This window comes from Chlamydotis macqueenii, chromosome 1, assembly GCF_036417535.1.
Source record: "Chlamydotis macqueenii isolate bChlMac1 chromosome 1, bChlMac1.mat, whole genome shotgun sequence".
Lineage (NCBI taxonomy): Eukaryota > Metazoa > Chordata > Aves > Otidiformes > Otididae > Chlamydotis > Chlamydotis macqueenii.
Genome location: NC_141556.1, coordinates 61,104,029 through 61,120,466, shown reverse-complemented (window position 1 = coordinate 61,120,466; position 16,438 = coordinate 61,104,029). Strand labels below are relative to the sequence as shown.

Below are 16,438 nucleotides of genomic sequence, written 5' to 3'. Positions count from 1 at the left end.
CAGCGGGCGGCCACTTCCGGCCCGGTCGGCGCATGGCGGGGCCTGGCGGTGCGGCGGGACCGGCCGCCTCCCGGGAGCTGCTGGCTGTGGGACGCCGAGGAGGTGAGCGGCCCCCGGTGGGGGCGAACCCTGCTTTTTTAAGCTGAGCTGGGCTTCCCGCCTGCCTCTCGGCCTGGCAGTGGGCGGCTCGGCCCGGCCGCCCCCTGGGGCCGGGAGGTCGGGGAGGAGGGGGGGTCGGCACGGTTCACGGTGAGCCGCAGGCCTCGCCCGCCGGCGGGCAGCCTGAGGGAGGGGGCTTTTCAGCCCACCTGGCTGCCGGTAGTACCGTTGTTATTACTTCTCGCGTGTTTCGAAGAGCTTCCGTTTCCCCGGGCAGTGCTGGTATAGTACGAAGGAAATACAGCGGGGGAAAAAAGCCTAGAGCAAGTGTTAAATTAGTATCGGCAGTTATAACGATATTTCTATAAGGGTAAAAAATTGTTAGAAAGAAATAAAGCTTCACTTTAGCTAAAAGGCTGATGACTCTGTTGGCGGTTATAAGAACTAACTTGCCCAATTAATGGAGCTTGTCCCTACGTCGTTTGGATTTTATGATCCTAGCCTTGACAATGCTTATTTAGGTCATTAGCACCTAATTAGCTCTTTGCTGCCTGCTTTCATTGATCGACACCGCAGTCGTACAGGTGAGGGAAGGGATTGAAATGGGTGTAACTAGCACGCGTTAGCTGTTACCTCACTGTGCTTTGCTGTAAGGTGTTACAGGTGGTTTCTCAGTGCGTTGATAACTGTTACTAAACAAATCTTTTTAAAAAGTGAGAGCCTGGTAAGAAGTAATATAGCCTAGTGTTCTGTCTCCCATCAATTGCAATTGCAGATAATAATTACAAAGAACTAATTAGTTAAAGCACTGTGGGCTCCCCGTTCTTGTAATTGCCCGGTATCTGCAGTTGTAGGAGTAGGGATGCTAGCGAGTATGTTTCTACTCGGTCCTTTTAGTATTGGGTTGTGACTCTGCTGCCCTGAATTTGTCCAGTTCTGTGTTGAACCTGCTGATCTGTCTGCTTTCACAGCCTCTGGTGGTAGCAAGTTCTAGACATTCATTATCTATTACGTACAGAGATCCTGAGATGACCCACCTCAAGAAACAGTATTTGCAGGAGAGCAGACTGGAATTCCTGGAGGCAGAGACAGTTGAATCCTCGTGTTTAGTCTTGTTGTAGAAAGGTAGAAAAGTAGCAGCAAGAAGAGCCTCACAGTTAAATGTGACATTTGCAGTTGACACTGGTAAACATTCAGGTACTTGTTTGTTTCCAGGGCTGGAAGAAACTTTGTTGATTAGTTCAAAATGTAGCAGCAAGAAGGCCACAACTTTACAGACAGTTAGGATGCCAAGGAGTAATGGTAAGTATGACTTTGTTATTGGGACAGTGTCACGTAGTAGGTAATGTCTTTGACATAACTTATTCTTGTTTCAGTGCTTTCTTTGCATTAGTAAAGGAAGAGACTCTTTTGTTTGTTTCTACTGGTGTCAGGTCCTCCATTGCAGTTGCACGTCCCACAGGTTAATCACGTAGCTGCTGCTTCTGGAAAACTAGATTTTTGCAATGCTAGATGTTACCAGCTGTTAAGTTTTAGGGATTTACTTCCCCTTGCAGAAATACTCACGCTGTCTGCACAAAGTGAATTTGCCAGGTTGTACCTTTGGTCTTCATTTAATCAGCTACTTTCAGATTGATGCAAGTTACATAGATCACTTTCAGAACTTTATTTTTTGTGAATGTGCTGTCAAAGTTATTAAGCCAGACCATATAACCAGTTACTCATAGTAAGTTAATTTGAATGCATTAGGACGACTTTTTTTGTTTAGTTGAACTATGTTCCTTCTTCTTAGTCAAAGCTACATATAGATTGCTAACATTCTCATCAGTGTAACTCCATGACTAAGAGGACGTAGTGTAAAAATTGTTATTCTTTGAAAATAGTGTATCTTCAGAAGTATTTCTCTTCATCAAAGTATACCAAAGTTCTTTAATCTCAGATTGTTCTTTTCTAGTGTAATTAGACTTGTTTTTTTGTTGATTTGAACTTCTTATCTCTCTTCAGAAGTAATTTCTCAGTATAAAATGTTTGGTGTATAAAAGCATTTAGTTTAAAATTGACGCATGTCAAATTACTGTGGTTTAATTTTGTGACCGAGACGAGATTTAGAGGGTAATAGAAAACTCCAATTTGTTACACTGAATTCTTCCTTGGATAGGAAAGGAGGATTGGATAAAAATCTCTGCAGAGATGACATTGTTTCAAAGGTAGATTATACTTATTAGACTTCTGTGGCGCTCACTTGGAATAGTACCCCCTCACAGAGAATGAAAACTAGTGGTTGGCTCATGTGCATGTGTGGAGCAAAGATTATTTGAAGAAACTCTGGAGGCAGGTGAAGGTAGTCCCTTCCTCCATGGAAGGGAAATGTGTATGATTCCCTTAATAACACTGATTATCTTAAAATTATGGGAAGTCTCACTGAGCTTAGAGGGACGTTTCTGTAGAAACGTCAACCTAGAGCATCAGTCTCCTTCCCACTATCGTAATTTCAGAGCCCCTTTTGATAATCATGTCGAACTTTCTTATGTAGCATGACATCTGTGGCTTCTGTGCTACAGCTAATTTTTCCATCTTCTTTGAGACCTTCAGTTTATACTTTAATAGGCAAGAAGGGAGGACATAAGTGTATTTCCATTGGAAAAAAAGCTGATGTGGAAGTTTCTCAAGATGGCACTCAACATGTATTTAAAACCATGGAATTTACAATCAAGTTTTCTGTAAAGTAGTCACATTATCCGAATGGAGTTGTTAAAGTGATTTCTTCCTGCACCACCACATGCTGACCAGTAGTTTCCATATCTTTATCCTGTTTATGTCTTGGGAAATTGACTACTGTAATAAATCCTCCTATTAAAACATCTTAAGTATGGTAGACAGCTGGAAATTACAATTGAAGCGGAATCTGTTTAAATGCTCAGATTTCTGAGGTATAAATGTGCAGCTGTTTGTATATACATATATGTGATAGTTATTTCTTTTTCAGTTTTGGACCGAGTACAGAGCTTTTTACCACAGATGGCCCATGCAAATGATGAGCTAAGAAGAAAAATGGTAACAGCACCAGCTCATCAGTTTGATATTGAAAATGTAGACAGTGCCACAGAAAAAGTTATAGAAATGGTAAGTGCTTAGTATATTATTTTATTTTATAAAGTAAATTCAGGTGTGATTAAAATAATTCTCTGATCTTAGAATGAGCTAATTTGATAGATAAAGCTCAGTCTTTACCGTTTTAGTGTGTGATCTGCAAATTCAAAACATCGATGTAATAAAAATGCTTATTTGGTTAAAATTTACTACTCGGTTTTCATACTTGCAGAATTTAATGACTAGGAATGAAGTAGTTATGAAGTGTGGAGTATTTCATATATATTAATATTCATATTAAGAATATGAAGTATTATGAAGAATGAAGTAGGGCTAGAATAAGAAATACTCTTGAATCAGCAACTCTGAATCAGAAGTAAGTCACAAATTGTATTTTAAATGTCTCATGGGCTGGGCAGTGTAAGGTGTTATAAGGCATAACAGAAGGCTTTAGTAGAAGAGTCGTAACTTTCAGCTGTGCTTTGTAGGTATTTTTAGGACTGCCTGTAGGTCTTGTGTTTAGAGAGGTTGTTAGTGTTGTGATCCTTTATGGCTGATGTTTGCGTATTTATTTACATTCACCTCAATAGTTTCTTTTCAGTTTTTAACTGAAGTGCTGCAGCCACATGCTCATGTAGGGAAATTTTAATGTGAAGATGATGTGATATGTGCATGTCCCAGACAAGTGCCTTCTGGCCTGCAGACCCACCCATAAGACAAAAGGCAGAAATAAGGCAGCCTGGCACTTGTTGTGTGAGCTGTCTGAATAATTTGTTGGCCACTGGTTAGAATCAGAGTTCTTGTAGATTGTATCCAGCCTGCATGTAATGGCTCGTCCAGTGCTGGTATATGCTGAAGAATTCCAAATAAATAGTGAGAAAACAAAGTGGATCATGAAAATTGTTTGGTTTAATATGCTGAAATGGAATGGACAACTTGGACAGGATATTTAAAAGATTCTTCATGTGACAGTGTCTGAGAAGTACTTTGGCTTTATAATAAACAAGCTAGGAGACCTTGTGATTAGTAGCATAATGCTATTTGCAAACCACTGAAGAAATTTATTTGCATCTCAAATTCCTGTATTTTGCTTTGCAGCACACAGGAAGTTTTTGAGGGGAGGATTATCAGTTTAAGACGGGCGTTTTCAGAGAGAAAAACAGACCTCAAAAATCATGGCTCTGCATATGGAAATGTATGATCACTTTTGCTTCAAAAAATACCCTGGTGGTTTAAACCACTTGCTATTTTGCAGTGGTTGTAGTGGCATGAACACTGCTAGGTTCTAAGACCTGAACTATATTAATAAATATATAAGTACATGTTTGTATAGATAACATGGCCCCTTGTACACTGAACGGTTTCATTTGAATCATTTACTGAAAATTAGTTTTGCTACCTCCTGCTCATCATTTTAAATATCTGACTTAGACTGAGTTCAGCTATCTACTAATTTCTCTCTTTAATAATGATATAAAAATGGTGTTATATTTGCAATAGGGCAATATAAATTACAGTTTCAATATTTGAAATCTGCTCCTGAATTACATCTGTCATAATCCTAGGAGAATGCAGAAGTCTTTCTAATGGTGGTTGTGATTTTCTTATGAGAGTAGGCTGTTTCATGTGTTTGCTTTATGTTTTACTCAAATTAAAGAAGTGGTATAGAAATAAATAATGTGTTAAATAAGGGTTTGTTTTTTCTTTTCCAGAATGTGGCTGTAGTTGAACTGAGCGATTCTGATACAGATGAAGAGATACTAACTTCAGAAGATGACTCGGAATCTGAAGATGACTGTACAACTGATGAAGTGACAATAGACAACATTAAGTTTCCTAAGCAAAAGGGAGAAAAGGGCAAAATAGAAATTTTGGACAGCAAAGTGAATGAGTAAATCCATTTTTATTTTACTTTTAAAAACACTAACAAAACAAATCATGTTACTTTGAAGAATTGGCCCTTAAAACTACCTTATTGCCCAGCGTCCCTCAGGATCACGTGAAAAGCTATAGCTTACATGGTGGACAAATCAGGATCCACTCATGACTGAGGCAGGCTGCGTTTCTGAAGAATTAAGTACGATTTTATTCAAACAATATAGAAAAGAACTTTATCATAGGTTAGACTGAGAAAGCAGCTAGAATTTGGGGCATTTGAACTTGAGTTAAAATTCTTGTTCTCTTGCTTTGTTGAAGAACGATTATGTAGTGTACTGGAAGAAGTTTTTGCTTCAAGGGCAGGAAAGAATTAACTAGGTAAAAGCTTTTTTTTTATATTCCATGTCCTGTGAAGTGGTATGTACAATGTCTTTAATATTAAACATTTATCTTAAAGTACATTAGACATTTGTCTACATTGTGTTCCTGACAATAACTGGTGAACGCTAAAGCAGTGGCTGAGGTAATTTCAACATGAGCTGGCACGGTTAAGGACAGCCATGACTCGAGAGAGAGTTCAGCAAGGGATTACTTACCCTCTACGCCTGCACTGAGCTCGGTATCATTACGGGTAGTTTACTCGCTCCTATCTGAAATGTGTGTGGCTGTAGTGCAAATACCTCTGGTACTTAAATGGTCAAGCCTGCCTCTCTGGTGTTACAGTTGCTTTAAGCTACACTTTTCATCTCCCACTTTCCCTGCCATGTTTCTGTCCTCTTCATTTTGTTAACAACTGTCACTGCCAGAAGAACAAAACCATGAATTTTCAGCTGGCCTGTATTTAGGTTAGCATGAAACAAAAATCAGTGAAAGTATGTCTCATTCATGCTTACCTTAGCCTGACCAAATACAATGATTTGGGCTGTTGTGTTTCCTTCACAGATTGGTTTGTGTTTCAGAAGTATCTATTCTACTCCTGGATGTCATAATTTGTTTCTTAAAGGAACTTTGTATTTTCTACACCATTAAAGTAAAATTTTCTATATTGTATTTGCTCAAATATTAAACTTAATGTCATGACTTGAAACCTCCGATTATTTCAGAATTTATGTTGAATCCCATACTTAAAGCTATAGTTTTAATATCTTTCTGTAATACTTGTGATAAGAAATAACAAGAATTCTTTCTTTCACAATGAAGCTTCTTAAAAATAGAAGAGGGCATGATTTACTGAGATTAACTGGTTAAACCAGAAAATATTTTAGGGAGTGTGAAGGATGAGAATGAAAGAATGGGACTGCTACTTTTAATGGCAGCCCACAGATCAGGTGAAGCTTTGGGTGGGGTTGCACTCTAAGAAGAGCAAGTGGTCTAAAGTAGGCTTAGTTTGTCAGATAAGATCTCAGTCTATGGAAAACTGCTCTTCAAACTGAATAAAGTTTGAAAGCCAACATCTTACCTCGATCATTTCACATAGATTAAAAAAAAGTATGAAATACAAAGTAATAATCATATTGTATAAAACAGTGATAACAGTCCATATGCACAGACACAAAAAGTGATTTTAATCTGTTAATGTAACCACCTTTCAAATGGCAGGCAGATCACACATTCCATATCAACAAAAAGATAGAAAATATTTTCAGTAACTTTAGCTTGATATGCATAGTTTAACACCAATGTTGAACTCTGTATGTACTATACAAAGATCATCGTAAGTGCACTTTCTTGCATTGATTTACTTCTTATGGCACAGAGGTTTTCTGTACTGCTGAAGAATCGCCAGAGCAGAATGTTTAATTGCTACTGTAAAACTGGAACTGGTTTATAGCAAAAATGGCATAATCAGTGTATTTTTGTTCAACTTTAAGAGAAGCCTAATGACTGAGGATTTAAAATGATCATGTAACTCTTATGTTCACACAAGTAAGAAGTAGGCATGTGAGAACTCATTCTTCAGTTGTATTAAAAAAAAATAAACCAAACCATGTTCTTGGGTTTTAGGGAGGGAGATTGTGCTAACAACTGCTGCTGCATAATTTAACTTCAGGTTAATTTCCAAATGCTTTTATCTGTCAGTGAGGCTAAAATTTGGACCTGATTTACAGAAACCTATCCATGGAACGGGTGGTTTGGTTTTTTTTTTTTTTTTTTAGTTGTAGCACTGCAGACAGCATATCCTGGGCATGGTATTAAGTGCTTCATGGAGTCATTAAGATTCAAACTCTGCTGAAAGTTTACTTTCCAAGTGAGGCTGTTACTTTAATATTCCACAGTGATAGCCTTGGTTCTAAGATATTCATGAAGAGCTTCTTCACCTGTACAAGTACAATATTCACCAGTTAGAACAGCCATGAGAGAATGTTGTCAGAGACTGTAACTATATATTAAGAAAAAAATTAAAATGCTTTAGCCAATATTTGAGTCTTATAGAACAATGAGAAACTAGTTAACTTACCCTCCCACTAGATTTACAGAACTAGTTTGACAAGAAGAGGCCAAACCCAATAGATGTGGAAAGAAAAAGGAGCTGGAATTTAACAAGCAGCCCCCTGGGTGGGACTGAAGCAGCGGCAGTCTCTAGGTGGCCACTGGGGGCTCATTGTTGAATTTACAAACTTTGGTTTTTCTATATTAATGTTTCTAGGTAAAGAAGCTGTGTAAAAACTCCTAATCTGTTTTTCCTGATACTATTACTTGTTTTGGTTTCAGGAAATGTCTGATGCTTGCTAGAGACTCCAAAGGCAAAAATCTGTTGGGTCACTGAATTTTTTTTTTCTTTCATTTTTCTTTGCCACTAGGCTTGATCTGTCCAGATGTGTAAAGTTTCTTTGACAGACTACGCTTCACTTTTTAAAAAAAACTGGTTTTGAAAAGAAAATATTTTAAAATGCCTCTTTCTCTGTGGCTGTCATTAAATTTTGATGACATTTTAAGGCATAAAAAAAGTTTCCCATGCTCTTACAAGTTTAGAGGAGAAACCTAAATTAGCACTCTTTCTGAGGGAAAGGAAAAGATTTTGGCCAATACCTGTGCTGCTTGACAGCATTTTGTAGCCTGTACACAGCTCCTGACAAGCTGTGATGTGACTGCTCTGAGAGGAGCAGGAATATTCTGCGTGCGTAGCATTATTTAGCAAATGTACAGGAAGGGCTGAACTGGAGGTGTTGACGTGGGAATATTGTAGGGATGGGAGAGGAACTAGATTCCTGTAATTGGAGGAATGTAGGAGATGCAGGAAATGCATCCATAGCTCATGTTTTACTCGACCCACTGCACACAGTTAAGGTTGTTTTTTCATTGATTCGGACTGTCAGACGAGAAGTGAGAGAGGGAGAGAACAACTTACCTAAATCTTTCCCAAAGCCAGACTGTTTAAATCCACCAAATGGTGCGGCCACATCAGTTTTGTTATACGTGTTAATAAAAACTGTTCCAGCTTCTAGCTTTTCACTGATGTAGAGAGCTTTGCTTATGTCTTTTGTGAAAACTCCTGAAGCTAAACCATATTCTGTGTTATTTGCCCGTTGCAGCACTCCATCCACATCCCTATGGGGCAAAGAAATTATTTCGTTGCAAATAGGTAAAATAAACAAGTGTTAGCAACCTTCCACCTTCAGTGTTATTGAAGCACCTTTTCCCACACTCTTTCTTCTCCAGTTAGCTTTTTAAAAGACAATTTAATAAGGACTAATCTGTGTGTCAATCTGACAGATTTATGGAAATTCATACCCTTGCTTTAAACTTGTCGAGCTTGTAACTTTACATTTCAGTTTTTGAGATCTACACTAAGAAATGTCAAAGGAAAAGTTGCACTGTGCATACGAGCTTTGCTCAGCTACAGTACAACTTGGGGATTAGAGCAATGCAAAAATACTTGTAAAGCAGAGCTTAGCTGCAGATCATGCATCAGTTTGCTAAAATTTTGGCCCTGCTATACAAGTTAATGGAGAATAAATGCTAAAACTCAGACTTCTATCAAGACACAGCTTTTCAGGCCATGTCCAGAGTGCTATTTTCTATTTGCATCACATCTCCATATAGCTTCAAAAATCCGTAAGAATTTAAAACTTTAAAAACTCAATGCAATCCTTTATCACCATACATAATTTATAGATTTGAAGGATTATCTATGTGGCTGGTTCTTAACTGCTTTATCAAACTGCAGGAAATTAAATCTGGTGGAAATAATTACATGAAGTTTCTACATAAGGTTTTAATCTCATCTGTGTGTAAAGTAATTCCTATGATTTGGAATGAAAGCTATTAAAACTGGCAGTCTACAAAATATACAGAGGGGATTTTCATTTGCAACAGTAATGTGCCAATGTTACACAATGCACAACAATGCTACGCTGTCTTTTGTGTCAAAGAGAAAAATAAGCAGTTCTATGGAAAAAATACACATTTTGTAATTTGACCAAGCTGTTGCAATTACCGTGTCAACTTCAGTAAAAATGTTTTGCTGAATACTAAGACGTATTTAAGAACTGGCACTCAGGATTGCATTCAATCCTGCCACGCACTGCTAATGGCATTAGTTCTATGTTGACACGGAGCAGGATACCCCTTACTAAAAAGGGTATTTTCTCAGAATTTAGCTGGAAGAGGATCTAGGGATTCAGACTGATCTTAGGAGATTTAACAAAATCATAGTACGTATGCTATCATTTCAACACTTGGAGTGAAAATGAGAAAATAGAAGTTTTTAACAATAACTGGAAGAGAACATACCCGTTTTTAAATTTAGAAATCACCATCACAGGACCAAAGGACTCTTCCTGGGCAATATACATATGGTCTTCAACATCTGTGAATACAGTGGGCTCCATGAAGAAACCTATCAGAGGACAGAGCATCATTTAAATGTGGCGAAAATGCTTCGTGGTTTCTATTGTCCAGGCCATCTCTTTTCCATACTTTGAGGTCAGAGATAGGTTGAGACTTGAAACAGAAAATATTAAGATAGATATGAATGACATATAAATGGAAACGCATGTGTGTAAGCACCAGAGAAACAGCAGAAAAAGGGTTAAAAGAATGGCCTGTATTGATCAGAGCAACAAGAAGTGCTGCTCCCTGCCAGGCCAGAAGGTCTGCATGCCACAGCCCGGGGAAGAGCCTGCACTCTGACAGCAGGAAGACAAGGTTACAGCATGTCACAGAGGTCACTGTTTTTTCCTGTTACTCAACAAGATGACAGACGGTCGCCATAAAGATCTGTATATTCCAAACAAGGAAAAACATGTGATAGGCAGGAACTTTGCCTAAGATTTGTGGAGGCTGACATAAAGAAAATTCTGAGGCAAACGACCTCTTCACAACAACTGTTAGTTTCTAAAGGGTGTAAAAACCTGCTAGTGCAAGGATGTTGTACAAAAGGCCTCAATGCCCCAAAAACTACAGGAATAAATGAGCGAAAGATTCCCATATAGACCAGAATCTGATTCCATTTCATATGTTAGGCTTCAGTTGCACAGCTTCTCTTGATACAAGACTTGAAAGCCCTGCTCTCAAGCGTTATCTCGGGCTTACCTGGTACTGTTCCCATGATATTGCTACTTCATGTAACGCAGCAGAGACCGTGATGGCTTTTATTTAAAGTATAAAAGTTCCAATTGCCTTTGAACAGTATTTTACCTGGTCTACGTACTTGTCTTCCTCCATACACTAGAGTGGCTCCTTCTTTTACTCCAGTTTCACAATATTGTAGCAGCTTTTCCAAATGTGCCTTGTGATTTTGTGGACCATGATCTGTAGATCTATCAAGTGGGTCACCAATTTTCATCTTTTTTATTTCTTCTACCTATGAGTTACGCAATTAAAACGAAGTTACATAACATAGCAAATAGTTGTTAAAGTGACCAGTGATCTGGGATGTTTCATTGTTTGCACTATGAGGTTTGGCTCTAAGAAAGGGCTGGAGTCTTAGAAGGTGGAATGCTCTTCCCTTTCTAAAAGGGAAGAGCATTCCAGACTTTGTATGTTTTATAATCTCTAGTTACTTCTGAAAGTTTTTTTATGCTGTTTTCATGTATTCATTCTCTTCTGCTATCAAGACAGGCATGTAAAATGTTAGCGTTTACAGTGGTAAATGAGTTATCACAGTGATTTTCTGTTCTTGAGCCAGATAAATTAATTTTTCAGTGGTACAGTGGTGACTATTGGATTTTTAATAATGACCTTCATATTATTCTAGCTACACTTCCAATATGCCTTTTTAAAAAAAACTTCACTGCAGTCTTCAATCACATTGACCTAAGTCCAGTAATTATTTTAATCTTACTTTCTTAGTCAAATATGAAATATTACTTAGGGTACAATATCTACTTCGGTGTCACTTATCTGTGCATTACTGATGAAAGTATCTCCTTTCAGTGCCTTCCTTTTAACCCTGTAAAGAGGTTCCTGAGAAGCAGCACTGCCTATTGTAAGCAATAACGAGAATTTAAAAATCTGAAAATTAGAAGAATTGCAAGTGTCTATGAAACTAGTGGCTTTTTGTGCCACAGTGAAGTATCTGCTTAAGCTTTAGTCCTTAAATATCTTACCACTTTTCTAACAAATTCATCATGGATTGATTCTTCCACAAACAGCCTGCCAGCTGCAATGCAGTTTTCTCCTTTGTTGAAATATACTGCTCCCATACCCTGATCGGGGAAAAAAAAAAAAAATTGAAATGCATCCTTTTGTTCAGTCTCCCCTTGATTCTGTACTCTTGGGTTGCATTATGTGTCTGTGATCCCCAAAACATAACGCTTTATGCAATCATCAATGCATCATCAATGCAACAAGCAGACTGATCTTGTAAGTGGCAAACACACTTCCATGGAGACAAATGTCTCTGGATGAACCCGTTTGCACTGCTCTTTCCACCAGCATTCCACAGATACACCTGCTGCAGAATCACAGAGAAGAGGGCTGGCAGCACAACCAGTGAATATAAAACTGCTAATCCACTAAGAAATACTGCTGGTGTTGAAAGTCGCATGGAACTGGGTGAACCTTACCAAACTCTAATTTGCGGAGAACCTCCTGTTTCAAGAGTGTGGATTGAGACCCCATGCAGTTTGTTCCTTTTTATTTAACAAGGACAGATACCTGCCATTGTTTTTGCAGGAGGGTTGGGAGGTGGGGAAAGGAAGAGCAGGACAAATAGAATTCCTAAAAAGTAGCTTTCTGGCAGCTGCAAAGGCCGAGGGTCCTGGCATTAGTATGTATGGCTGGGATCATGTGCTAGTGTCAAGTGTGCGGCATAAAAAGCACAGTTTCACAACCACGTAAAGCCATTAATGCCAGGTACAGCTCAGGCCAACCTCTGCGTCACACTCTCACAGCTGAGAACAGTGGTGGGGCCAAGCAGCGCGCTGACTGCAAAGTTTCAGCTTTTATTATTTTCCACATATACTTCACTGCGCAGTCATCAGACCCTTGTCTTGTCCAAAAATGGGGAAAGTGTGTAACAGTGTCTTTCTGGTAGCAGTACCTGCTTATGCTGGTTCAGAGAATTCACAGAATTAGCATTTTGGGTAAGTACAGTGTGGAAGACTTTTGTTTGCTTCTTAGTAAGCAAACAGTATCTGCTGTCATTTTGATGAATCAGACTACCTGAGCAGGAAATAAGCTCCCTAAATCCACTGAATTTCTCATTTACACATCTTATTTGTGAATTTTAACACATTATGGCTGGTTGGGAAGGTGGTTTATGATTACTCATGGTGAATTAAGAAGAACTCTATGGCAATAGGGAGCTCAATGTGTATTTTAATTCACTTTCAGGCTTTTATTTTTTAAGCATTTTTCTGAGTACTAGATTTTGACAAATCAATTTTACTGTGTTAATACTGTGAAAATACTTTCCAGCTATATTTCTTTGTTTTGTTGTATTTTCTAATGTATATTTCTTGTAGTATTGATCCATGCCTTTTTGGTGCAACATGAACAATTTAATTGTGCTGGCATAAAGAAATAACCTGTAGAAAAAGAGTCCGTTTCCTAAAAGATTGCATGATTTTTCATGCAAGGGCTCCCTACTGCAGTTTTTGACAAGTCAAGAAGAATATTGCATTACTGTGGGGATGTGTCACAAAGGCTTTGAATATATTTTACTTCGAAGTAACATTACCATTTTTACAGCTCTGTCAAGTTCACAGTCACTGAATATGATCAATGGTGATTTACCACCAAGTTCAAGAGAAATTTTCTTCAGATTAGTGGCTGCACTGAAAAAAAATAGAAATAATCATATAAAAACAACCTTTAAATAGATAATTCATTATTTCCTTTGACTCATATCTAGTGAAAATGTATAGATCTCTAGTTTCCAATAGTAACAGTAGAATTTTACATAAATGTAAACAACCATATGTAGTTACGCTTTTCTATTACTGCCACTTGAACAATATAGCTAATAAGATGCTTCAGAACTAGATTAGGCAGTATTTATTTATGAATCTTTTGCTGAGAGTACCTCTTCATGATCTGTTTACCAGTTGGTGTTGAACCAGTGAATCCAACTTTTCGAACATCTTTATGTTCAGAGAGGTGCTGTCCCACTAAGCCACCTGTCGGGGTGAGGAAAACATCTTAACTGGACAGTACATGGGCAATTTTTACTACTCCAGCAGCAGCTAATAATATGTCAACCAAATACAATATCACATCCTTATTTATATTTACAGCTTTATCCACATGACTACAAAAAATCTCATATTGGTTAACTTGGATCACATTAGTGTCTACAAATTCCCCCATCTGTCTGGATTAAAGAACTTCCTTCTTAATATTCCACTGTAGGTGCAGAGCCTGCCCCAAACACTTACTTTTGCACTTTTCTTCCTTAGGGGAAAGAGGAAAATGGTGACACCAGGTAACACTGTGTGGACCACGATTTACCTTTAGTGACCAACACACATCTCACCAGCTTGCTCTACGTCACAATCACATTTAAATACTTACAAGTGATTATAAGATCAGGAGAAAAAAATGAAGTTTTACAATCAAGTGAAACATGTTTCACTGTAATACCTTCTTTTTCAGAGTGTTCATGCTATTTGTGTGAAGTACCTATGAAGATACATGCACTTCAGTAATAGGTCTTCAAAAAGCCAAAATGCCAGTTCATCAGTTTTAGCATGACCTAGTCTTCCCAGAAAAATTATTAGTTGAAGTTTTACCTGAACCAGGCAGAATATTTATGACGCCCTTAGGAAATCCGGCTTTAGCTGAGAGTTCTGCAAACTTCAAGGCAGTCAGAGGTGTGACCTAAGTAGAAACTTTTGATTAGGTCTCCTATTTTAATGAAATGCATGATGATGCCTTTTACATTCAACACATCTTAATTTTAATACAATATTAATCTTCTTACAGTATTGACAAATTAAAAAGTGATGGCTTCTTGTGGAAAAGAATTACTTCTTGAAAATGAGAGTAGCACCAGAGCAGAACTGAAGACAATCAGTAACTTGTATCATCATGGCAACTTGTATTCTTATATATGCACTCTAAAGCATATGACACAGTCAACCTATGGGTACATATGACAGGTCAACTAATGGGTGAAATCTGCTAGATTACCTGAATTATTTTGCCTGAACAAATAGTGGAGGACCTCAGCCATCTGTACATTCCTTTTTCTTTTTACCTGAGCTGGCTTGAGTACAAGTGTGTTGCCTGCAGCCAAGCACGCTGCGCTCTTCCATGCAAGCATCATCAGTGGGTAATTCCAGGGGATAACAATTGCACAGACACTTAAGGCAGGGAAAAACAGAGGAAGATTACATTTTTTAATGGCAGCTTTTGAATGGCTTTTCTGTATGTCCAGGCTGTCACTAAAAAGAAAAAAGTGACACTTACCCTATTGGCTCTTTCTTCGTGAATGTTAGATTATGGTTTGGCCGGGCCTGGTTAATTGGAATTGTAGCACCCTAAAAGACAGAGGAGGGACAAATCTTGGTATATTTCATAATTTTTATTACAAATGTATTTGCTATATAAGTGTGTTTTGGAAAGCCACAGAGTAGGCTTCAAAACCAGAAGCATTTTTGCATCAGAGAAAGGGGCAAGGATGCTTCTACTGTATGATTTCCTACTAAGGATACTGTGGTCAACTCCTGTTTTTCAGTTGGATGAAATAAAAGCACAGATAACAAAACTATGGAAGAATATGAAGTGAGGGCTGATGGACAAAAAAAAGCTGAATGATATTCTTGATTGTGGATCTTAAAGATACTTGAAGAAATGCTGTTGTAGGCTGTGCCACGTGCTGTGGCATAAAGCAAACTCCCCAGCCTTGGTCAGAACGTAAGATAGCACATGAATCTCTGCGCTTACCCACATGATGACCATGACATTCTGCTCCATGAATAATTAAGAGCTGACTAAGCATGCATATCCACTGTGACACCACAAGTGATTTCTTAGATATTCAGAGTCACATTCTAAATCCATATTCTCCAATTGGAAGCATACTGTCCTTTTGTATTGCCAGGGAGACACTTTTTAGGTAAAATTCTGATTTTGCTTTATGTTTTGACTCCTTGATTACTTTTTCTAACACTGCTTTTTGGCACCATGTCAGGAAAAAAAAAAGTGTGGAGAAGCACTGCCATTGATTATTTCCTTTACATATTCACTTGCCTGAATTTTGTCACACCATCCAGCAAAGTATCTGAATGTTTGCACTGACATTCCAACGTGGGTCTTCAAAGCTAAAGTGTAGACAGCTCCTGAGTCTATAGACTCGATTGTTGCTAACTCTTCTTGATGTTCTTCCATCAGGTCTGCAAGTCTTTAATAAAAGCATTACAAATCTGCATCAAAGAGAAGTGACATCTAACCACTGACATCCTAAAATTATATTTGGTATGGCAAAGAACCACTGAATTTTGAGGTGCAGCACTGGAGCTACTGCTCATTAATATCAGAAAGAGCTTGAACAAAAGCCTGTTAAAGTCTGCAGATGTCTACACATTGGCTGTACCAGGCACTGGATGAAGACGTGAACTGTGAAAACTTCCCTGATTGTTCAATTATGATTTTGTAAATAAAATAACAGTTAGAGAATTGGTACTCTTTTTCTGTTGTACTACAAGGAGCCAATTACAGAAAATCAGACCAGTAAGTTAAAAGGTGTTACAATAACACAACAAATGTCAAGTAATCAGAAGTACCAAGAAGGAGTACTCAGAGTCCTAACTTAAGTCTTGAGAAACCTAGCTTCATAATGCCGTTTTGTCTGAACATGGACTAAAATACTTAAGTGTTAGATGCTTCAAAGGCACCCAGATGTCCAAAGACAGAGCTCCTAACCTGTAATGCAAATTGAATTTTATATGCCTTGGTACATTTGAAAACCTGTCCCATGGTCTCC

At 38.2% G+C, this 16,438-nt stretch overlaps 2 protein-coding genes across 5 annotated transcripts in view; one reads left to right on the top strand and one right to left on the bottom strand.

The window, feature by feature from the left end:
* On the top strand, positions 1 to 5,526 carry NOPCHAP1 (NOP protein chaperone 1). Its single transcript, XM_086754152.1, has 4 exons — positions 1 to 102; positions 1,315 to 1,401; positions 3,086 to 3,222; positions 4,902 to 5,526. Exons 1-4 carry the CDS (start codon positions 33 to 35, stop codon positions 5,082 to 5,084), a joined length of 477 nt encoding a protein of 158 aa, XP_086610278.1. The 5' UTR covers positions 1 to 32; the 3' UTR covers positions 5,085 to 5,526.
* ALDH1L2 (aldehyde dehydrogenase 1 family member L2) overlaps positions 5,074 to 16,438 on the bottom strand; it is a 39,162-nt gene continuing 27,797 nt past the window's right edge. For all 4 annotated transcript variants that reach the window (XM_086754139.1, XM_086754131.1, XM_086754115.1 and 1 more), the window contains 11 exons: positions 15,706 to 15,856; positions 14,923 to 14,993; positions 14,711 to 14,816; positions 14,244 to 14,331; positions 13,538 to 13,631; positions 13,193 to 13,289; positions 11,619 to 11,717; positions 10,708 to 10,873; positions 9,802 to 9,907; positions 8,417 to 8,616; positions 5,074 to 7,385 (listed from right to left, as the gene is read on the bottom strand). In XM_086754139.1, the coding sequence (XP_086610265.1) occupies positions 7,330 to 7,385; positions 8,417 to 8,616; positions 9,802 to 9,907; positions 10,708 to 10,873; positions 11,619 to 11,717; positions 13,193 to 13,289; positions 13,538 to 13,631; positions 14,244 to 14,331; positions 14,711 to 14,816; positions 14,923 to 14,993; positions 15,706 to 15,856 (1,234 nt within the window). In that variant the 3' untranslated portion in view covers positions 5,074 to 7,329. The remainder of the gene's footprint in view (positions 7,386 to 8,416; positions 8,617 to 9,801; positions 9,908 to 10,707; positions 10,874 to 11,618; positions 11,718 to 13,192; positions 13,290 to 13,537; positions 13,632 to 14,243; positions 14,332 to 14,710; positions 14,817 to 14,922; positions 14,994 to 15,705; positions 15,857 to 16,438) is intronic.